Source organism: Pinus tabuliformis, chromosome 7, assembly GCF_031772625.1.
Source record: "Pinus tabuliformis cultivar Carrire ecotype Pingquan chromosome 7, CPIR1, whole genome shotgun sequence".
NCBI lineage: Eukaryota > Viridiplantae > Streptophyta > Pinopsida > Pinales > Pinaceae > Pinus > Pinus tabuliformis.
In genome coordinates this window covers 594,939,789-594,965,213 of record NC_142293.1, presented here as the reverse complement: position 1 = coordinate 594,965,213, position 25,425 = coordinate 594,939,789, and the positions used below count along the sequence as shown (strand labels likewise).

Here is a 25,425-nt window from a genome sequence, read left to right as displayed (position 1 = left end):
AAAAGGGTTTCATGCCAAATCCTGGCATTTGGGGAAATTTAGTTTTGTCTTAGTGTGCCGAGTGCAAATCCTCAAAAGGTGATCATGAGTTAAATACAATAACTCATCACTTACAGACACAATATGGTGACTGATTGCATTGGTAGATTGTGGATACATTGGCCTTAATTAGCAAGGTTTCTTGAACTTCTATGGCTCCTGGTCTTTGTCACTTCTTGAAGAAGCTTGTTTTCCCCTATGTGTTTCTTTTTTAGTGTTTTGAGGCGTGATGAGGGTCTTAAAAATAAACTCTCTCTAGACATTTTTGAGAGACAGAGTATGTTGTCGGGACTTGGTCAACACACCTTTGGCGATGTTTGATTGGTTGAAGGAAGGTAACAAATAATTTTTTCAGAATACACAAATAGTTTCCGATGGATGCTAAATTTTTAATGGATTCTTACATGTATTAGATTCCGCTTTATGATAGAAGACAAACTGTTGTCTCAATTTTTGAGTCAAGCCCCCTTGTAGCAATGCTCAAACTGCTTTTACGTAACTCGTTGTACTTTTCCTTAGTTCATTGGTTCACATGGTGTTTCAAAAGCTAAGCAATATACATTTCTCTGTTTTATTGTCTAATAGAAAGCACCCTTTTTTGAAACATTTCAAAAACATTGTACTTGTTTGAATCCAGACTCCTTGTATTATATGTCAAATAATGCACTGGGTTTGCATTTGGCACAAACATTCTTAAGGTGTTTTTAAGGCTAGAGTACATACCTTTATTTATTTATTATTTGAATGCTAGAAAACACCCTGGTACTCTCAAGGTATATCCAATTGCTTATGGAACTGTTTGTCTTTCATTTCTGCCTTTTCACTTCTGCCATGTCAGCATGGATTATATAAAGCAGCAATCAGGAACTTGTTTAAATTATGAATGTGCCAATTTCTTATTTGCTTTTCAAATTGTTTTGCTAACACAGGATTTTTTAGTAATATTGAATGCTCAGAATCTGTTTACATGAATCACAATTTCTATTTCACAGTTTTGGTATCAAAAGACACTGATGATTCCATTTTTTTTGTTTTTGTTTTTCTCATATGTTAGGATGAACCTCATAGTATGATTCAAAACAGCATCAAGAAGCTCAAGAGAGTGAGGAAAGGAGAGAAAGCCGGTGAATTGGATAATGTAGATATTCTGAAGGTTCCAAACAAAGTTTCACAGGTCAAGCAAGGGAGTTTGCATACTGGTTTAGAAGTGAGTACTCGACAAAATACCATTGTAAATTGGATGAGCCAGGAGGAAGTACAGATTCCAGACTTGGACTGTCATAAAATTAAGGATGGTCTTCCTGTTATGGATGAAGATGGTAACAGCGATGACAGCGATGACGATGACTTTGATGATGATGACAATGATGAGGATGAAGATGAAGATGAAGAGAAACAAACCACACATTCAGGGTTAAAAATTGAAGTGAAGCAAGAAGAAGGTGAGTGTGAGGGAACAGGATTTCAAGGACTAGAAGGATTGTGTAGTGGTTTGAAGGATGGGAAAAGTTTGGATATGAAGGTTGAAGTAAAGGAGGACCAAAATGATGGGGCCTTTCTAGCAGGCACAGGTTCACACAGGGAAGATGTGACTGGGGATCATAAAAGAACGAAAAAGAAGAAGAAAAAGAACAAGGGAGGGAAGGAAAATAAAACTTGCATGGATTTAATTGGCAAGAATTTTTCTGGATATGATATTGGGCCTGTAAGAGGTCCAAATAATGTTTTGTCATACAAAAAAGTTCCAAAAAAAGCATTTTGCCCAAAGGAGGTAAGGAGGATAATGGAATCAGGTGTACTTGACCTAAAAAATGCACAGTCACATACAATACGGAAAATTATAGTGTTTGCTTCTCTGGGAATAAGGCACGGGTGTGAAGATATGTATGATTTGGACTTCAATCATTTCAGTATTTTAAGGAAAGGAGAGCTATATAAATCTCCAAAGGATCCTGGGGTATGTGGCTCTTCTCTTATAATCTTGCGTCTTTATGCTTGAAATGCAAATGCTTCATCTATGTGCTTCAATGAGGGAGCTTCATCATGCTAGTTATTGTATACAATAAATTTGACTCACATCTCCATGTGCTGGAAAACATGGTTGCATGGTTAAGCTTGCAGGTTTCTCTAATTTGTTTTTGGACTTATCACTATTAAACAATGGCTAGGCTAAAATGTTTAATTCATGTTAAAGAAAGTCATTCAAGGTCATTCTCGTTGAAAGGCATATTCATTGATCTCTGAAACTACTTGTAAGCTACATTTATGATTTGGGCACCTTCATCAAATGGTTAACCCTTCTCTGTCATATTTGAAAGATTTCCTGTTTGGGTTACTGAACTTATTTTTCACTCATATTTACTAATATTTTGTGATTTAATTGATAGGCTAAAATGTCAAACGTATGTTCATTGTTAACAGATTTTCATCAAAGATCATTATCATGTTGACAGAGACTTTTATCACCCCCTGAAATTTGTTGGAAGCTACACTGGGGCAGCATCATGCACTTTTCTAATCCCTATTTGTCACCTTCCAAATATTTGCTTCTCAACCATAGGCTTGTTCAGAGTATTTTCTGTGTTTGATGGGTAGATGAGTTCTCACAAGAATAAACATGTCTGTACTTTGATGTATGCATGATGGAGTAATCTGTGTACTGTGCACTATGCACTAATGAATTTCTTCTTTACCTCTTGTGGTTTTGTCACTATGAGCCCCGGATAGTTGGGGCATTCACTTGATTCCATGGATGATGATGAGCTAGAGGCTGGATAGTTGGGGCATTAACTTGATTCTATGGATGATGATGAGCTAGAGGGTTTAGTGACATGTTGATGGATAATATGATGTGGTATGGTTCCTCTTGAACATTTTGCTTCATCCTAATTTTTGATATCTTCATGGTTCCCAAGGAAGTTCACAATCCCCAATGCATCTTCACATATATTAAGCAATTCATGGTTCCCAAGGCATTGGTCAAAACAGTTTTGAGCTATTAGTCATATACTAGGACGCCTCATGTCATGCCACATCCTAGATTTCGGAGTTCTCACCTTGTTTGCACATTTTGAGGCTTAGTCACATCACTTGATGGGACATACTCCATGGAGGTTGCAATTAAGGTTTCATTTAGCATGTTTGGGCTTGTTAGACTCTCCATGACTTGAGGTGGTGATTGGTATTGTTGCTGCAAAAACTAGTAGGCCTTGGAGAGGGGTACCCTACGAGGCTATTACTAGACCAAGTGACAACAATGGGGTAGTGGCCCAATATCACCATAGCCAAAATCCCCTACTCTTTATGGATTTTCACCATTGGGAGGAGTCCCAGTATAAGGTCACCTATGATGGATATTCTAAGGATAAGGGTACAAGGTGACTACGAGGCTTCTTGGGAAAGGCACAACTTAAGTACAAGGCTGAAAGGGGATCTCACCCACACACATCCTTATCCAACTACAAGCTACAACCACGTAACCTGTAAATTGCTCCCAGTATGAGGGTCATGATCAACAAGTATGGAGCCTTGTCTGATCGGATGAAAGGGGATCTCATGCACACACATGCTCATCCAATTGCAAGGTGCAACCACGTAACCTGTGCATTGTTCCCAGTGAATGATGTGCTAAAGTCGACACATGGGAGATAGCCACTTGGTTAGATGCCAATGAGGGAAACATTTGTTGGGAACGAAGGAATCCACCAATAAGGCTAATGGGACCTAAGGTATGAGCACAATTTGCCAAATGTGAAAGATGTGTTGAAACAAGGCCCAATAATGATTGAACTTGTCAGATGCAAAGTGATCACCAATGAGGCTAATGACCACCAAGGTGCTCAACTTTTGGGCTACCCCCCTAGTAAGGTATCAGTGTCGCTGAGGGGCAACTTGTTGACAAGAAAGGTAATAAGGATTCCTTTCTCTTAGCGTGAAGTGATCATCGAGAAGTGTCGATAATATGGCACCATGTCCCTAGGATAATGATGTACTGAAGTCGACACATGCGAGACAACCACCTGGTCAGATACCAATGAGGAGAGCACCTGCCAGGCATGAAGGATTCCACCAAGAAGGCTAATGGGACCTAAGGTATGAGAACAACTTTCTAGCTATGAAAGATGTGCTGAAGTCAAACAACTAACAAGATCATTTGATCAAGGCCAAGTGATGATTGGCCTTGTTAGATGCAAGGTGATTGCCAATGAGACTAATGACCACCAAGGTTTTCAACTTTTGGGCTACGCTCCAAACAAGGTGTTAGTGTCAATAAGGGGAAACCTACAAAAAAGAAAGGCATAAGGATTCCTTTCTCTCTGTGGGAAGTGATAATTAGGAAGTATAGATAATGTGTGTTGGAATTTCTAAGTCTATCTGTTAGAAATCCTTCCTGTACTTTTTGATTTATTTCTTCCTACTTGTTCTGTTAATTAACAACTTATTTACCATGTAAAAACTGAAAATAAATACAAGTACAGTCTCAACACATACATATTATCAACTGAAGGAAAAACAAGCACACAAGTGACACCGTTATTTTTGGACTAATGTCCCCGGAAAAACCCAAAGCGGCAAAACCGATGCAGCTATTTGAGGGTTTTATTGTTAAGCAGTTTCAAAATACAATCTGGGTGCCAAAAATGGCTCACCCGACAGAGAATGCCCTCGGCAGTAGTACTTCTCAGTCAGAGACAAATATCTGCCCCAATCTGCCCCACGAAATCTCCCAGCGTCAACCTCTAGGGTCTGCGTCAGTCTCTCTGTGTTGATTTGGGGTAGCATCGGATGTGCTCTAGCCATGAAATTTGGTGGAGAGGTTGGAGCACATGAGATCTCCAATACCCAGAAAGGGTCTGGGCAGATTCTAAATAGATTAGGAGATATTAAAATAATTAATATTTTTAATGGAGTCCCTAAGTCTAAACCTAGGGAAAATAAAATATTAATGTGTATTAATATGAATCTGTGTTAGAGTGGTCCAAAAGACATGGATCAAGCCAGATCTAATCTTAGCCATTGATTAGGGACTTAATTTCGGCCGTTGAGATGTCAACAGGAAAAGTATAAGAGGAGGCTTGAGGGTCACTTGGAGAGCACACAAGATGATCAATCGTTCTATTCTCTAGAGCGGGGTTTGCTAAGAGAGATAGAATCAGTGATCGGGAGAGCAACTGAGGGGCATTGAGTACAGAGAAACAGAGAAGGCAGAGATTGTGCCGAGAGAGCAACACAATAGCCAAGAAGGGTGATGCAGAGCCAGCAAGGGCTCACGCAGGGCCACACAGAGGTAGCCAAGTGCTGCGCAGAGCACCAGGGCTCCCAGAGCTAACGCAGGGCCTCCTGGGCTGACATAGGCCAAGAAAGGCTGACATAGGGCCAACGTGAGACAGAGAGGGGCTGATGCAGTCTAGATTGGGCCGACGTTGGGGTTGCAAAGCAATTTTGTGCTGAGGAACTGCCGGAAGGATTTTCCGGGGTTTCAGCCAGGAGATTTCTCTCAAACTGTGAGGTATAGCTGCTAAGGAAATTCTCTGTTGGGTAGGCCAGTTTCGACACCCAGATTGTACTCTAATATTGCTTAATAAGAAAGCCCTCAGATAGCTGCACTAGTTTTCCTGCATTGGGTTTTTCCAGGGACATTGGTCCAAAAATAATGGTGTCATGTGGTATGTTTGTTCTTGTTTCTTTTAGTTGCTGATCTGTAATATGTTGAGCATGCACTGGTGTTTATTTTCAGTATTTACTTTGTAAAAGCTTGTTAAAGAAAAAATAACAAGTAGGTAGGAATAAATCAGAAAAAGTGCATGAAGGGTTTTTAACTAAGGAAAATTAGAAACTTCAACATGGTATCAGAGGGTGATTGCAGATCATAGGAGGACTAAAAGACATCAGCCGAGTGGAGCAATAGCAGCAAAAAACAACTATCCCAAGGTAACAAAAGCTGTTTCTAGCAGCGCAAAAGCCGAGGAAGTGTGACGCAGAGCCAGCCAGAGCCACGCAGAAGAAGCCAGGAGCTGCGCAGAGCCTCAAAGAGGCCAGCGTTGCTAATGCAGAGGGCCAGAGGGCTGATACAGGGCATCCAAGGGTTGACGCAGACCCATATGGGGTGACGCAGAGCCAGTGTGAGGCAGAGAGGGGCTGACTCAGTTCACAGAGAGGTAGTTGCTGGAGTCTAGAAGGCTGCAAAAATATTGCAGAGTAGAGTTGGTGAGGTACTGTAGTTAGAACAGTGCCTCACAGAGCAGGGCCAGAGGAGTTGTTACCGAGGGTTTCTAGTCGAGGAACCTGGATCAGCGATGCAGTTGCACAAGACGATCAGAGTAGGGGGCATCTCGACAAGTGACGTAAGGATTTCCAAGAGGGAAATTAGGACTCATAGGGAGTCTAGAAGAAAACTTCTAGACGTGAAGTAGAGACTCAGAGTCATCGAACAGAGAACTCGCAGGAGGGAAGTAGAGGAGCGTCATGGCACTTCAGGGGGTAAGAGACCAGGATAGACTGGACGGAGCATCGAACTTCGCAGTTTGGAAGGCCAGAATCTTATCAATGCTTGACAGGAATCGTGTCAAGAACTTCGCCTTGAAGACAATAGCTATTCCAGTCGACCCAAATGATAATGACAAGTACGAAGAAGCGATGGCGAGGGCCAAGTGCATTAACCTTTGACGGGGTCAAGGATCATGTGGTACCACATATAGCCGAGAAGGAAATGACAGTTGAGATGTGGGGGGCTCTCAAGAGGCTGTACCAACATACTTCTGTGTAGAGAAGAATGCTGCTCGAGAACCAGATTTCCTTGGAGGACTGAATGAGATCCGAGACCAGTTGACTGCTATAGGAGCGACATCGGATCAGGAGCTTATGGTGAGGACAACCCTGAATGCTGTCTCAGAAGATCGGGAAGTGTTTGTCCAAAGTATCCTGGGAAGAGGGACTCTCCTACCTTGGGACGAGATGTGGGCAGCTCTTCGCCAGGTCAGACGACAGTCAAAGACAGGTAGCAGCAACAAAGGGATCAAGGTTCAGCAGGAGCAGGAGGATGTGGCCCTAGCATCTGAGGGAAAGCAGGAGAAGCGAAAGAAGAAAGATCTCTCCAAGATCAAGTGCTTCCACTGTGGGGAGATGGGTCATTATGCGACCCAGTGCCCAAGGAAGAAGAGTAAGGGAGAGTCTTCCGAGACTAAGGCAGCGCCAACACGGGTAGAGAAGGAAGTTTTGACAGACGATGACTATGCCATGAGTGCACATGCGCCACTTGAGAAGAAGTGGGGAGACATCGAGCTGTAGTCAGGTGGCCTACAGGCAATGAGGGGTAGGATCCTTAAGGTACCCAACCTCTTGGATTAGACCTTGCTACGAGAGCCCCGATGAGGAGTAGTAGGACTGGCTGGGTGGGTAGAGACGGATGCGGATGGAGCAGTAGAGAGAGATATAGTGCAGGAGTCCCAAGACAACGCAGAGTTAGCAGGCTGCAACAATGCGAGAGGCATAGGAGTGTTGCACCAATGTAGGACGACACAAAGAGGTGTGCAACGGTGCGAGATGCAGGAGAGTTGTTGCAGCAGCGCAGAGGTCAGAGAGGGAGCACTTGTCAGCGGCAGAGGGAGCTTCAGCATCAGTGGGTGTTTCTAGCCCAACAGGGAGGTCAATTGGGAGATCAATTACTTACTTCTTAGTAACTGAGTTGTAGTGTAGCAGTAGGTAGCACGATGCAGCTTGATGAGAGGAGGTGCAATGCAGATGTAGCGCCGGGAGAAAGGACCACCAACAGCACAGATGTAGAGGGAGTTGCAGTGCAGATGCAGTACCGGGAGGAAGGACCAGCAACAACACGAATGCAGAGGGAGCTGTCGTACAGATGCAGCAGTGGTAGTGGCAGAACCATGGGTAGCAGTATAGGAGGCAGCAGTGCAGAGGATGTTGGGCAGGAAGGCCTAGCATCAACACAGGTACCGATGTCGGATGATCAGAGTAATACTTAGTGAGGAGTATTGCTAGAGCACAGTCCTCGCTAAGAGGGAGTGTTGATTTGGGGTAGCATCAGATGTGCTCTAGCCACGAAATTTGGTGGAGAGGTTGGGGCATATGAGATCTCCAATACCCAGAAAGGGTTTGGGCAGATTCTAAACAGATCAGGAGATATTAAAATAATTAATATTTTTAATGGAGTCCCTAAGTCTAAACTTAGGGAAAATAAAATATTAATGTGTATTAATATGAATATGTGTTAGAGTGGTCCAAAAGACATGGATCAAGCCAGATCTAATCTTAGCCGTTGATTAGGGACTTAATCTTGACCGTTGAGATGTTAATAGGAAAAGTATAAGAGGAGGCTTGAGGGTCACTTGGAGAGTGTTGTTGCACAGATTGTCTGGGCAGCGAGCCAACGCTCAGACCGGGGGCTGTCACTCTGATTCCCAATCTCTCCGTTTAAGCCGTCTCCCGAGGCTAAGAGGGCTAGACCCTATGGGATGAAGGAAGACCAACTGTGGACCAGTTGGGTTCGGAGACACAGCGAGGCAATACCAGTACTTGATTGATTTTAGGAATTAATGTACTAGTGCCTTATGGAGTTAATGATTAAATGATTATTTATTAAATGCTGCAGAAATATGAACTTTGTAATTCCACCATTAACAATCATTTATCATCAAATAACCCAAGCAATGCAAGATATTCAGTAAATTCACAATGCTTTAACGATGATCCAGCAATTAAACTTCAAGAAAAATTAAATGCTTTAAATGATCATAAAATTTAAATGCTAACCAGATACCACTTTCACATAGCTAACTTCAAAATAAACATTAAGTGCATTTAACTACAGAGAAATGGAACATAGAGACACTAAAAATGAAATTTTCAATTTTTTGTTAAGTTTTTTTCAAATTTTTTTTTTTTTTTTTTTTTTAATATTTTTATATTTTTGTAAAATTTTAAGTTTAAAATAAAACAAGATTGAAATCTAAATAAATAAAATTTAAATCTAAATCTGAAACTAACACTCTATCATATATACATAAAAACGGGGAAAATCTAAATTCTAAAAAAGAAAACTTTTTATGGCTTTTTTTATTTTTAATTTTTAACTTTTATATTTTTAAAATTAAAAATCAGAATAAAGCCTAAATCTATTCCAAACTAAAATTCTAAAAATGAAAAGGGACCTTTTTTATTTTTCTAAACCATTTATGATTTTTTATATTTTTATATTTTTTTATTGATTTTTGATTTATTCTAAAATAAAATGAAACAAAACCAAATTATAACCAAAAAAGGAAACCTAAGCTACATGAAAATTTAATTTAAAACTAAAACCTAAGACTAAAAGCTAGGCTAAAATCAGAATAAAAGAACTAACACCTATCGAATATACAATATAAAAAATTGAATTTGCTTTTACTATATATATATATATATATATATTTATATTTATGAGTTTGAAATTAAAATGAAACAAAACTAAAATGAAATAAATTAAAAAAAAAACAAAACATAACCATATAAACGAAGGTAAAAAAAAAAGAAGGAAACCTAACCATAAAAAATGCCTATGCTAGACGTATACTAGCCCACATAATAAAAATGGTTTGATAATCCTTACTCACGCATACAAAAAGAAGGAAATCGAAAAGTTTTGAATATGTGATTATGCTTGCAGGTTCGAAGAATCTTGGACGGCGGTAGAAGGACCATGGAACGGAGGAAGGCGCCGATTGAAGGTGTTGACACCTAATCTTCATGATTGGGTGAATTTATGTAAATAATTAAATTAGGAATGTGAACAGTCATTGGGAGATGAACTGAACAATCACTCCCTATTGTATATAACAAAGACCTACCTAATGGAATAATACGAATCAGTTTTTTTGCCTAATGGAGTTACTGCCTGGCCTGACATGGTATCAGAGCCAGCTTCTTTTTTTAGCCTTTGTGTCTTTGTAACTCCTGGTCTGCTCCATTGCTCCCCATATAATTCAGCCACTGATTACCTGCGTTCTATCTGCCATCCCTGCGCTCTCTGTACCTGCGCTATCTGTCTGACATTCATCTGACATTCACCTGACATGCGTTGGACATTCTGCTAAACGTTGGTAGCCCAAATTCATGTGGCTATCCAATGCCATGAATTTTCACGCCATGAACAACATGCCTGGCATTTGTCGGCCAGCTGATCTCCATAGAACAAGAATCCTCTCTGGTTGCTCTGCAAGCCACAACGGACTTTCTCAGGGCTGCTAGGACGAGAGCAACAGCAGATAACTGAGCTCTGTTCACGCCATGAACGCCCGTCCTGGAGGATTCGAATAGCCGCTCGCCTAGCTTGTCTTTGTCTGACTCAGGCCATTAACGGCTTTATTCTTGTTTCTGTCATTGTTTATTTCAAAGATCTTGAAAAGCCTAGCCTCGGCTGGCCTGGATTGCTTGGAGGACTGTTGAGTTGATTCACTGTTGAAGCGTGGGGATCCGAGCAAGAAAACAGTGTTTTCGATTGCTCACTTGTGGCCACGCCCTCCATTTGAAAGCCGTAGTAATACCCGATGCAATCAAATTGAAAGAAAGGGCCTTCTCCTTTAGAAACAGTGATAGCTATAGAGACGCCATCCTTACCGTCCTCCACCAGCGTAGCTTCAACTATTATATACTCTGGGTGCCCTTCAGAACAGAAAAAGGAGTTTTGTGTAACTGGGTTTCTCAATTTGATGTGTGGCTTTACTTGGAAAGATTTTCAGAGGTAAAAGCTGGCGACTTGTTAAGATTGAAATTGATAATTCGTTTTTATATATCTCCATTGTGTATGCACATATCCATTTAGCAATAGTGCAACTCAAGGCAAAGAATGCTGTAATGCACATATATTTGTTGGCTTTCTGCTCTTAGTCATACGCAACTTATTTTGACAGAGATCACAATTGAGGTAGCTTACACTAAGATTTATACTCCTTACCGGATTTGTCCCGCCGCATTATAACCGCCTTCTTGCCTTCTATCCTGGAGGGTATATCTTCCGATTATAGTTGCAATAACCTTGTGCGTATAGCGTATTAACTACAGATTGATATATATTGTATGACTGCCATTGCTGCGAATTGGATAAGAACTGTGGGTGATGCGCACCGAAAAAAAGAAGGGATTTTTTCTTGGTTTACAAGATGCAAAGATAAAGCATGCAAATTGATATTTGAATTTGCTGGACCATTATATCAGAACTATATTTTTCCTTCCCATTAAGAGTAAAATTTTGCAGCAAAAGCATTTTTTTCTATCAGCAAAAGTTTTTCTTACAGAATGCATTCAATCATATCCATGGTAGGAATAGTTCTCACTAGCAAGGAGAACTATCCTGAATGGTCCCGGATGATAAAACACACCCTCATCTTCAATGAGTTGTGGAAAGGAGTGTGTGTCGGAGAAGGAGACAATGACTCAGTACAGCGTACCTCAGACAAAGAGCTTGTCATTTGGGAAAACAAGAACAGCAAAGCCTATGCATTAATCGCAGCATCTGTAAATGAAGAGGTGAGTCGCCATATTTCGTCATATTCAACTGCCTTTGAAGCCTTACAAAAGCTGAAAGAACTCTATGACTCACATTCTGCACTTGAAGTTGTTCAACTCATGATTAAACTCTTCACTCTTGAACTGCAAAATAATGATCCTCTTGCTCTTGCATCTGAAGTAAAGTCTATAATGCATGATATCAATTCCACTAAGGTTGAGCTGGATATCCCTCTTATTGCTTTTCTCAAGGCACTTTATCCTACTTACTCCAATTATCTTGAGTCTTTGCAAGCAAATGGAAATCTCAAAGATATAACCTTTGACTCTCTTGTGAAAAAGTTTGCTGAAAGAGAGAAAGCCTTTGGAAAGAAGACAGCCCCTGAATCTTCTGAAGAGACTGTGTGCCTTGCTCATAAAGAAAAGCATCCTGCTCAAGATTCTACAAGAGGAAGAGGTGGACGAAGAGGAAGAGGAAGATATTTCAGAGGCAGGGGGGGCAGACATTCTCAAGGAGAAAAGGCAGATCTGCACTGCATTCGCTGCAAAAGAAATGGATCACATGATGCCTCTACATGCAAGCTACCATGGGACAAAATTGAGCAGAAAAGAAATCAACAAAAAGGTAAAACTGATGATATAGACAAAGGTAAAGCACCTGAATCCGCTCACTATGTTGAGGCACAATGTAATGTTGGAGTAAATGAAGATTTGTTTAATGCTTCACTTGCTTCCTAGAAAAATGATTGGTTGCTTGATTCAGGAGCAACCTGTCACATGACTCATAGAAAAGATTTTTTTGAAGATTTTACTGACAATGTTGATGGAGCAGTATACTTTGCAGATCAATAAAAAATCAAGCCATCAGGGCTTGGCACAATCAGGCTTAAACTGCCTAGTCTTCTAGACTTTCCTCTAGATCATGTTCTATATCTCCCACAGCTCAAGAGAAACTTGCTGTCCTTGGTCCACATCCGCCAGCAAGGTCACTCCATTCATATGTTTGATGGCAAGCTTGAGGTAAGAAAAGCATCTAGCCACTCACTTGTCATGAGGGGAATAGAAGAAGGAAGGCTTCTCAAACTGCAAGGAACCTCTGCTCATGCACAACATTTCTCATACAATTCTCATCATGAAGAAGGTACACTTCTATCAAGTTTATTATGGCATGCTAGATTTGGACACTTGAACTATGACAGTCTCCGCTTATTGAAGAAAAATGGTGTTGCTGGTGTGCCTACAATTCCTAGGAAACTTAAGCAATGTGATGCTTGCATTCTAGGAAAGCATAGCAAACAGTGTTTTCATGATTCGCATTCAAGAGCACATCGGAAACTTGAACTCATTCATTCAGATTTATGTGGTCCAATGCCTGCTCCTTTTGCAAATGGAAATAAATATATCATGACATTTATTGATGACTACACCAGAATGTGCTGGGTTTATTTATTGAAGAACAAATCTGATGCTTTTCAAACATTCAAGAACTTTCATAAATGGATTGAAAATGATGCACAATCTCATATTGGGTCTATTCGCACTGATAATGGAAAAGAATACACATCAAATGAATTTGAAAACTATCTTCGCCAACATGGGATCAAACATCAAACAACTGTGCCTTATAATCCTCAACAGAAAGGTGTAGCTGAAAGAATGAATAGAACAATCTTGAATATGGTACGATCCATGCTTTTCTTCAAAAATGTAAAGATAATGTTTTGGGTTGATGCTGTTCTATGTGTTGCATATATAAAGAATAGATGTCCATCTAATGCTATAAGAAACAAGACTCCTTATGAAATGTGGTATGGACATGTTCGTTCGGTAAAACATCTCAGGGTCTTTGGTTCCACCTGTTATGCTTTGATACCAAAGGTACATAGAAACAAACTTGGTGCTAGAAGTCGTAAGTGTATCTTCCTAGGGTATTCAAACACCTCCAAAGCATACCGACTCTATGATGAAGTAAATAAAAAGTTTGTTGTATCTAGAGATGTATTTTTTCTTGAATCATCCAAAACTGACAATGTTGTTGAGCGGCAACTTGATCGCTTGGATAAATTCGCAAAAACAAAATTATTTCAAGAATTTGATAATCAAATTCCACATCTTGAAGGGGGGATTCCTATACTAGATCAACATGTGGAATCTTCTTCTGAAGAACACTCTCCCCCGCATGAAACTCCAACAACGGATGATGCTTTAAGTGATGTAATTGATAGAATTGGGAGACTCAATCTTGATTTAGTCCCAACTCAATCAACAGAGCAGCCTTGACCATCTCAGAAAGGTCCCCCAAAGTGGCTGACGAAGACACTTGAAAGTGTTCATCTTGATGAAATTGGAAAAATAGGAACCAGAAATTCAAACTGACAAAATGGAGGTGATGTAGATGACTTTAATTCACCTGTTGATATGGATGTTTCTTATGATTGTGAATTGAACTTGTCTGCAGATTTTGAACCAACTTCCTTCAAAGAAGCTGCTTCTCATGATGAATGGAAAGAAGCGATGCAAAAGGAGTATGATGCCCTCAGAAGCTGGTTGATCCTCCATTAGGAACCAAACCAATTGGCTGCAAGTGGGTCTACAAGAACAAGTATAAAGCTGATGGCTCACTTGACAAGCACAAAGCTAGGCTTGTGGCAAAAGGTTTTGCACAGAAGGAAGGGGTCGATTATGAGGAGACTTTTCCCCCACAACAAAATGGGCTACCATCCGGACACTCTTTGCACTAGCAGCTTAGAACGGTTGGAAAGTCCATCAAATGGATGTAAAAACTGCGTTCTTGAATGGAGATCTAAAAGAGAATGTTTTTATGTCCCAGCCTGAAGGATTTGCTGTGAAAGGACATGAACATAAAGTATGCAAACTTGTGAAGTCCTTGTATGGCCTCAAACAAGCACCGCGAGCCTGGTATGAAAAACTAACTGAGCATCTTCTGAAACTCAATTTCAATCATTTTGATCTTGATGATGCAACTTTATTTGTCAAGAAAGTTGGCAAAACAGTTGTATATCTTGTGGTATATGTAGATGATCTTTTAATGACAGGGAACAATGAAAGCTACATTGCATCCATAAAGAAGGAATTGGGAAAAAGTTTTGAAATGACTGATTTGGGCTATGTTCATTACTATCTGGGCACTGAAGTAACCCAACATCCAAAGTCCATATTTCTTTCTCAAAAGAAATACATTGGAGATTTGTTGAACAGGTTTGGCACGACAGAGTGCAATCCTCTTACTACTCCAATGGAACAAAACTTGAAGCTCACATCTATTGAAGGAAAGGAATTTGAGGATGCAACAAAGTATAGACAGCTTGTAGGAAGTCTCAACTACCTAACTACCACCAGACCAGACATTTCATTTGCTGTTGGAATCCTCTCTAGGTTTATGCAAAAGCCTTGTGAGGGACATTGGTCTGCTGCAAAAAGAGTTCTAAAGTACTTGAAGGGAACTCAAGACTTTGGAATCAAGTACACACAGGTGGATGACTTCAGCTTGATCGGATACTCTGATTCAGACTTCGATGGAGACAAAGAAACTGGGGTATCTACTTTAGGATATGCTATGAGTCTTGGATCAGGAGTTGTCTCCTGGAGATCATGCAAACAATCAGTTCCAACGGATTCCACAACGGAAGCAGAATACGTGGCAGCAGCTGAAGCAACAAAAGAAATTGTGTGGCTCAGGAAAATTCTTGAAGATTTGCAGGTAAAACAAGTACAATCAACTCCACTCATGATTGACAACACCTCTGCAATAAAGTTGGCCAAGAACCCAAAGTTACATGATCGAACAAAGCACATCAATACTAAATATCATCTGATTCGACATCATGTTGAGGCCAAAACAATCCATCTCCGTCATTGTTCCACAAATGAGCAAATTGCAGACATCTTCACCAAAGCGCTTGGAAGGGAAAAGCTTGAACGATTCAGAATGATGCTTGGACTCACCAACATCCCTTCAGATTAAGGGGGGGAATGTTGACACCTAATCTTCATGATTGGTTGAATTTATGTAAATAATTAAATTAGGAATGTGAACAGTCATCGAGAGATGAACTGAACAATCACTCCCTATTGTATATAACAAAGACCTACCTAATGGAATAATACGAATTAGTTTTTCTGCCTAATGGAGTTACTACCTGGCCTGACAGAAGGCAGCTCAAATGAGACGCGGAGGAGGCAAATGTTATCTTCAAAAGTTTGTGGCAGCGAGGAAGAGCAAGATGACGACTAAACTCAGCAAAAGATTGCGTGGATGGCCAGCATGAGGATGACAGAAGGGTGCAGTGGATAACAATGAAATACGCAGGCAGAGGGACGTGAGGGCTATGGAAGGATTTGATGGGGGATCGAGTGCAAGAGTAGCTGCGTGAGGAGGGAGATGTTTCAATTTTTGTTTGCAGGCAATGGAGATCACCCAGGTTTGGACAATGGCAGGGAGTTTTAATGGACGAGTGATGTCTGCGTGAGATGGACAGCTGAACACTTGCGTGGAGGGATAACACAATACAAATCAAGCGGATTTCCTTTTTATGGTTGCTTGCAGATATGGCAGTTGTGTGTGAGGGGTAGGGTGAGATGATGAGAGGCACGGTTTAGCGTTGAAAAATGTCGCAGTGTGAGGATCTTTACCGAGCCTGTTTAAAAATATTTTGAAAATTTTTGTTGCAATAAAAATGAAGCCCCAAGTAGTAGAGAAACTGAAACCATAGTCCAACAACTTAATTATAATTTTAAACCCATTCTGCTCCAGCTTGCCTGATGGAAACCCTGAAAAATTTCTCAAAACCTGTACCTGCAACGCGCAATGGCAAAAAGCAGAACACCCAAAAATAATTTGTGCAAGAAACAAAACTGAAAACCCTAAATCAGCTAAATAATTACGGTATTTAAAGATTAACGACTCTAAGCAGCTAGATTTATCAATAATCACATAAATATTTTCAGAATTTTAAATTTAATGTGAGATGCTTTAGAAAACCCTTCATGCATTCATAAAAAAATTTCAAATGATAAGCCCGGGATCAAAACTGGCTGTGCTCTTTCAGAAAACACAATCCAGGAGTTGGCTGGTTCAGCCGAGAACTTCCTCGAACGACCGGTAATCTTAAAAAAAGGATTTCCTACACAGCTTAAAATCAACCATTAACATAGAAGGAGAAAACAATAGTGAAATCCAGATCAAATGGAGATACCTGCCATTATATTTCAGAATCTAAACTATCATTCAAACCTTAGAGATCAGACAAGATACCTGTGCTTAAATCAATCTTCATCAAGCTATTATCAATAGCTGAAAATAAAATTATGTAGAAAAATAAAACATCTTACAACATTTCCAGAAAAGTAACACCAGCAAGATTTTCAACTCCAAAGTCTTTCTTTATTGCACAAAAAATGACTGCAAGAGAGCTTTCTTTTGCACCAGACTCTCAGATTGAATCTGATCTCAAATGACCCTTGACACCCTATTTAAAGGAAAAATTCCCAACGGCTAGTTCGAGTGATCCATGTCAAACTAATCTCGACCGTCGATGAGGATCAAAATCCCTTTCAATCTCATCCGTCGAAATTTTAAATGCATTTTAATATATTAAAAAATTAAAACCCTGCATTTATTTCCTCAAAACTTTGACTTATTATTATTTTATTATTTTATTTTATTTTTCAATTTTATTTTTTTAATTAATTAATTAATTTTAATTTTATTTTATTACTATTTTTTATTTTTTAGTTATTTTTTAATTTTATTTTTTTTATTATTTATATCTTTTATTTTTTATTTTTGGATCCTCGAACTTAGCCCTTTGGAAAAATCACCTAGGACCTAGGACTTAGGACTTATGAGGGGATTAAAACATTTTCTAACCCTCAAGACACTTTACATCATGACTTTTACAATTTTACATCTCAAGGGTGAAAACCCATTTGACATAGACCCTCATAGACCACCCAATTTTGCGACACAACTATAATCTAGCAGATCAAGCAATTTGTAATAACCTAACCAAATAGTTAGAGTTATTTCCAAATTACTTTTACATAGACTCGAAGCACACTAGGATTCCCCTAAGATTCTAATGACAAAATCCATTCCGACTTTGGGGTTAGGCTGAAGGAAAACTTTGCCGATCGTGGATCGGTGAGACAAAAAAGCTTTCGGAACGTACATTATCACTAGAAAATTAGGTTTGCCTAGGCAATTTACATACATGACTAAGATTTGCTAAGATCATTTACAATATACACATGCAAACTGGGTTTACAACATAACATGATTGGGTCGATGATGACTGCTGAATGGTACGGACATATCGATCAAGCGCTATCCCTTTTACGAAGAAAAGGGGGTGTACTGCTATGGGTAGTTGACACGTAGTGGTCAACATCTGGCTCTACTTGGGGACACGTTGCTGCACTGTAGGAATGTGAGAATCCAGAATCTGCATCCACGCAATACACAACAAAACATAAGTAGCGTCCATTCAAAAATCATCATATAACATCAAGCACATGAAAGATATAAGCTCTTCATTAACTATCTGGAAAAGTAAATCTAATCCTAAAACAGAAATGAAAATGCTGAAAAAACAAGGAGTAAGGTTAGAAATATAGAGGATGCCCCATGGCATCAGATGTGTTCAATAGAGTGTATACTGAGTATTTGCTTGCTTTCAGGAAAATCTGTCGGCTGCTTGTCGGATGTGCCATGTCCAATTTTGCATACGGTAGAACTTTTCCCTATCCGAAAATCACGCTGCTCGCGGCCGTCTGATGCATCAAATCTTCTTCTCATTTTCTTTCTCTTGCGCTTTTTCTTCGTGGCAGGTTGTATTACTGATGATGTGGTACTTTCTGCTTCAAAGCTCTCAGATGAAGTATGTAAGATATGCGTGACATGTCTTTCTTCATCTTGCATCTAATCTTTATCGTTTTTAATTTTATCTGGATCACCTTCAATTAACCACCTTTCAATCGAACCAATGACCTCATAATAAGATGGAGCTTGTTGCAGCAAATAAGGAGGCTCCTTATCTATTGACGTTCCCTGGTTTCTTTCATCCTCTAACCGTTGTTGAAATTTATGTACCTGTATTGTAATGGCATCTATCTGGCTAGAGTGTTCAACTTTCATAGCACTGATTTCCCTGGCATGGTCTTCTTCCATATCTTTTATTACTTTATCGTTCTTTTCCTTTATGGTCATCAAGCAATGTTGCATAGAGTTTATCTCTTTCTTATGATTTGCTTGCATGGTAGCCAACTGATTATTATGATCGAATGTCATGATAGTCATTTCTTCATCCATAGTTAATAACTTGTTTTGCATAGAATTAATTTCCCTATCATGATTAGCTTTCATGGTCGTCATATTTTCCTCTAAGCCTGATAACTTGCTTTGCATAAAACTAATTTCTATGTCATGATTAGTCTTCATGGCCTCAATTTCCTTAGCATGTTGATTTTGCATGATCTCCATCTCCTTATTACGTTTTTCCAGGTGGGTGCATAAAGTTCTCACATCATTGGCGTAATTAGTTTGATTGATCTCCATATTTTTACCAGCCGCATTAGTTCTTGTATAATTTGCTTCTGACTTTCCCTTTCATTGTCGACACTGATTTTATAATTTGTCCCTGCTTTTCCATTATCATGGATTTGATCTGCAATGGTACAGGTGGATGGCACATTCTGATATGAAGAATTGTCTTGAAATCTTTCATCGACATTTGGACCTTTTATAATATTACTTTCATTCTGTTGCACAATTTTAGGGGCACAAGGCGAGCTGTCTGGATCACCATATCTATCTTTAAAAGCATTGACAATGTCTTGTAAAGAAGTGAAAGAATCCTCAGGACAATTGTTAAACCAATTCAAAGCATCACCCTCTAAAGAAAGGACAAAAAGACGCATTTTGACATCTTCATGATTATACTGAAGGGGTTTACAATATATGATCATTATACGAGTAAACAAGCCTAGATGCTTTTTAACAGCCACTGAATCACCACTTGAGAACAAAGGTAATTTAGAAATGGCCACTTCCAGAAAATCATGGAGATCATCAGTGAAATGACATGGTTTAAATGAATAATCCATGATGAATAATGAGGGACCAAATGGATGATAGAAAGAGATCTTTGCTCAAGAAAAGTGGAGTCGCCACTTGAACTCAGCAAAAGACTGCATGGATGGCTAGCGTGAGGATGACAGAATGGTGCAGCGGATAACAATGAAATGTGCAGGCAAAGGGACGTGAGGGCTATGGAAGGATTTGATGGGGGAACGAGTGTAGGAGTAGTTGCGTGAGGAGGGAGATGTTTCAGGCAATGGAGATCACACAGGTTTGGACAGCGGCAAGGAGTTTTAATGGACGAGGAGTGATGTCCGCGTGAGATGGACCGCTGAACACTTGCGTGGAGGGATAACGCAATACAAATCAAGCAGATTTCCTTTTTATGGTTGCTTGCAGATATGGCAGCTGCGTGTGAGGGGTAGGGTGAGATGATGAGAGCCACGGTTTAGCGTTGGAAAATGTAGCAGTGTGAGGATCTTTACCGACCCTGTTTAAAAAAATTTCAAAAATTTTTCCTGCAATAAAAATGAAGCCCCGAGTAGCAGAGAAACTGATACCGTAATCCAACAACTTAATTAAAATTTTAAACCCATCATGCTCTACATTGCCTGATGGAAACCCTGAAAATTTTCTCAAAACTTGTACTTGCAACCCGCAATGGCAAAAAATAGAACACCCAAAAATAATATGTGCAAGAAACAAAACTGAAAACCCTAAATCAACTAAATAATTATAGTATTTATAGATTAATGCCTCTAAGCACCCAGATTTATCAATTAGCCACATAAATATTTTCAGAATTTTAAATTTAATGTGAGATGCTTCAGAAAACCCTTCATGCATTCATAAAAAATTTCAAATGATAAGTCCGAGATCAAAATTGGCTGGGCTCTTTTAGAAAACACAATCTGGGAGTTGGCTGGTTTAGCTGAGAACTTCCTCGAATGCCTGATAATCTAAAAAAAAAGGATTTCCTGCACAGCTCAAAATCAACCATTAACATAGAGGGAGAAAACAATAGTGAAATCCAGATCAAATGGAGATACTTGCCATTATATTTCAGAATCTAAACTATCATTCAAACCCCAGAGGTCAGACAAGATACCTGTGCCTAAATCAATCTTTATCAAGCTATTATCAATAGATGAAAATAAAATTATGTAGAAAAATAAAACATCTTATAGCATTTCCAGAAGAGTAACACCAGCGAGATTTTCAACCCCAAAGTCTTCCTTTATTGCACAAAAAATTACTACAAGAGAGCTTTCTTTAGCACCAGACTCTCAGATCGAATCTTATCTCAAATGACCCTTGACACCCTATTTAAAGGAAAAATTCCCAATGGCTAGTTCGAGTGATCCATGTCAAACTAATCTCGACCGTCGATGAGGATCAAAATCCCTTTCAATCTCATCTATCGAAATTTTAAATGCATTTTAATATATTAAAAAATTAAAACCTTGCATTTATTTCCTCAGAACTTTGACTTATTATTATTTTATTTTTCAATTTTTATTTATTTTTTAATTAATTAATTAATTTTAATTTAATTTTATTATTATTTTATTATTTTTTAGTTATTTTTTAGATTTTAGATTTTAATTTTTTATTATTTATATCTTTTATTTTTGGATCCTCGAACTTAGCCCTTTGGAAAAATCACTTAGGACCTAGGACTTAGGACTTATGAGGGGATTAAAACATTTTCTAACCCTCAAGACACTTTACATCATGACTTTTACAATTTTACATCTCAAGGGGGAAAACCCATTTGACATAGACCCTCATAGACCACCCAGTTCTGCGACACAACTATAATCTAGCAGATCAAGCAATTTGTAATAACCTAACCAAATAGTTAGAGTTATTTCCAAATTACTTTTACATAGACTCGAAGCACACTAGGATTCCCCTAAGATTCTAATGACAAAATCCATTCCGGCTTTGGGGTTAGGCTGAAGGAAAACTCTGCCGATCATGGATTGGTGAGACAAAAAACCTTCCGGAACGTAGATTATCACTAGAAAATTAGGTTTGCCTAGGCAATTTACATACATGACTCAGATCTACTAAGATCATTTACAATTTACACATGCAGACTGGGTTTACAACATAACATGATTGGGTCGACGATGACTGTTGAATGATATAGACATATTGATCAAGTCCTATCCCTTTTGCGAAGAAAAGCGGGTGTATTTCTATGGCTAGTTGACACGTAGTGGTCAACGGAGAGCACACGAGATGATCAGTGATTCTATTCTCTAGAGCAGGGTTTGCTAAGAGAGATAGAATCAGTGATCAAGAGAGCAGCTGAGGGGCATTGAGTACAGAGTAATAGAGAAGGTAGAGATTGTGCTGGGAGAGTAGCGCAACAGCCAAGGAGGGTGATGCAAAGCCAACAAGGGCTCACGCAGGGCCACACAGAGGTAGCCAAGTGCTATGCAGAGCAACTGAGGGGCCAACGCAGCTGGCGCAAAGGCTCCCAAAGCTGACGCAGTGCCTCTTGGGGCTGACGCAACCCAAGAAAGGCTGACGTAGGGTCAACGTGAGATAGAGAGGGGTTGACGTAGTCCAGATTGGGCCGACGCTGGGGTTGCAGAGCAGTTTTGTGCTGAGGAACTACTGAAAGGATTTTCTGGGGTTTCAGCCAGGAGATTTCTCTCAAACTGAGGTATAGCTGCTAAGGAAACTCTCTGTTGGGTAGGCCAGTTTAGGCACCCAGATTGTACTTTGATATTGCTTAATAAGAAAACCCTCAGATAGCTGCACTGATTTTCCCACATTGGGTTTTTCCTGGGACATTGGTCCAAAAATAATGGTGTCATGTGGTGTGTTTGTTCTTGTTTCTTTTAGTTGCTGATTTGTAATATGTTGAGCATGCGCTGGTGTTTATTTTCAGTATTTACTTTGTAAATAACTTGTTAAAGAAAAAATAACAAGTAGGTAGGAATAGATAAAAAAAAGTGCATGAAGGGTTTCTAACTAAGGAAAATTAGAAACTTCAACACTCTGGCCCAGCGTTTGCCCAGCATCAGCCTCTCTGGCCCAACGTCAGCCTTTTTGGGCTTTGCGTCAGCCTTTTTGGGCTCTGCGTCAGCCTTTGGAGCCTCTGCGTCTCCCAACTGGCCCTCCTTAGGCTCTGCGCAGCTCCTAGCTACCTCTACATGGCCTCTGGCTGCTTCTGCGTGGCCTCTGGCTGCTTCTGCGTGGCCTCTAGCTGGCTCTGCGTCAACCCTCTCCCGGCTTCTGTGCTGATGCTCCCAAAACTATCTCTACCTTTCTATTACTGCATTCACTGCCCCTCAGCTGCAACTCCGGAAAATCGAATTCCTGATTAACTTAGTGTATTCTCCAAGTGACCCTCAAGCCTCCTCTTATAGTTTTCTCCTTGACAAATCAATGGCCGAGATTAAGTCCTTAATCAACGACTAAGATTAATTCGTGATTGATCCATGACTTTTTGACCCTTCTAACACAGTTTTATATTAATTCACATTAATATTTTATTTTCCCTAAGTTTAGACTTAGGGACTCCATTAAAAATATTAACTATTTTAATATCTCCCAAACTGTTTAGAATCTACCCAAACCATTTCTGGGTATTGGAGATCTCATGTGCCCTAGCCTCTCCGCCAATTTTTAGGGCTAGAGCACATCCGATGCTACCCCAAATCAACACTCCCTCTTAGCGAGGACTGTGCTCTAGTAATACTCTTCACTAAGTATCACCCTGATCATTCGACATCGGTCTTGGTGCTGATGCTAGGCCTGTTGCCCAACATCCTCTGTACTGCTGCATCATGTACTGCTACCCATGGCCCTGCCACTGCCACTGCTGCATCCGTACGACAACCCCTCTCATCATGCTGCATTGTGCTGCCCATAGCACTGCCACTGCTAACTGTTGCACTGCAACTCAGTTACTGAGAAGTAAGTAACTGATCTCCCAACTTTGACATCTCTGTCAGGCTAGAGACACCCTCGATGCTGAAACTCCCTCTGTTGCTAACAAGTGCCCCTTCTCTGACCTTTGCGTTGCTGCAACAACTCCATGCATCTCGCACTGCTGCCTCACGCTGTCCTGGGAATCCTGCACTGTAGCTCCCTCTGTCGCTCCATCCACATCCCTCTCTACTAACATCCATCAATACTGCTACTCCTCTTTGGGGCTCCTATAGCAGGGTATAATCCAAGAGGCTGGGTACCCCGAGGATCCTGCCCCTCATCGCTTGTAGTCCATCTGACTACAGCTCGATGTCTCCCCACTTCCTCTCAAGTGGCGTGTGAGAACTCATGGCACAATCATCATCTGTCTCCACTTCCTTCTCCGCCCTTGCTGGCACAGTCTTGGTCTCAGAAGCCTCTCCCTTGCTCTTCTTCCTCAGGCACTGGCTCGCATAGTGAGCCAGTTCCCCACAGTGGAAGCATTTGACCTTGGAGAGGTCCTTCTTCCGTTTCTCTTGCTTTCCCTCAGATGTTAGGGAAGCATCCTCCTCTTCCTCCTTGATTCTGATTCGCTTGCCACTGCTTCTGGCCTTGGTTAGCCTTCTGATCTCTTCTTGACGAAGAGCCGCCCACAATTTCTCCCAATTTGGAAGGGTCGACCTGCCCAGTATGCTCTGGACAAATACCTCCCAATCCTCTGAGACTGCATTCAATGCGGTCCTCGCCAACATCTCCTCATCCGGCATGGCCCCTATGGAAGTCAGCTGATCCCGGATTTCCTTCAATCGACCAAGGAAGGTGTCTATCTGTTCTCCTTTTTGCATCTGGTATGACCACAACTGATTTTCTAGTAGCATCTTCCTTTGCACGAAAGTATGCTGATACAATTTCGTCAGGGCCTCCCACATCGCATTTTCCGTGTCCTTTTTGACAATATGTGGTACTACATGGTCCTTGACCCCGTCAAGGATGATGCTCTTGGCCCTCGCCATTGCCTCCTCGTACTTTTCGTTCTCAGTCGGGTCAACTGGGATCGCTATCGTGTTCAAGGCGAAGTGCTTGAGACGATTCCTATCTAGAATGGACAAGATCCTGGCCTTCCAAACTACGAAGTTTGAGGCTCCGTCCAATCTGCCTTGATCTCCTACCCCATTCACTGCCATTTCACTGCTCCTCTTTTGAGTCTCTCAACTTCTTGTCTGGAAGCTCTCGGTTTGACTCCCTCTGAGCCTCAATTTCCCTTGTAGAAATCCCTCTGCCAATGTCGAGATGCCCCACTTCGATCGTTTGTGCAATTGCACCATTAATCCGGATTTCTTGGCTAGAAATCCTCGGCAGCAACTCCCTCCTCCTTGGTATTCCCTGTTAGGTACTGTTCTGACCACAATACCCCACCAGCTTCGCTCTGCAACTTACCCATAGCCTCCTATGCCCCAACAATATGAAGGTTAGAGCCTCTAGGCGCTGCGCAATCCCAGCACCAGCAGAATCTGCACCTCTTGGCCACAATGTCGATCCTTCCTAACTGAGAAAGATGACCGGGGAAGGCGTAGGTCAGGTCTGCTCCTCTCTTCCTCTGTGCTGATCCTCCTCCTGGCTCGAACTGATGACGCAGGCTCTCTGCATCACCCCTTCCTTGCTGCTTTCTGCTAGGAACAACTTCTATCACTCGGGACAGTTGTTTCTGCTACTGCTACTCTGCTCGGCTGATGCCTTAAGTTATCATGTGATCTGCAACCACCCTCTGCTACCATGTTGGAATTTATAGGTCTATCTGTTAGCAATCATTGTTGTACTTTCTGATTTATTTCTTCCTACTTGTTCTGTTAATTAACAAG

The 25,425-nt window shown here is 40.5% G+C and overlaps 1 protein-coding gene across 2 annotated transcripts in view; it reads left to right on the top strand.

Annotated features, from left to right (window-relative positions):
• The window catches only part of LOC149248830 (uncharacterized), a 453,527-nt gene that overhangs the window by 206,191 nt on the left and 221,911 nt on the right, over positions 1-25,425 (top strand). For both annotated transcript variants that reach the window (XM_089458565.1, XM_089458564.1), the window contains exon 2: positions 1,094-1,996. In XM_089458565.1, coding sequence (XP_089314691.1) covers positions 1,094-1,996 — 903 coding nt within the window. The remainder of the gene's footprint in view (positions 1-1,093; positions 1,997-25,425) is intronic.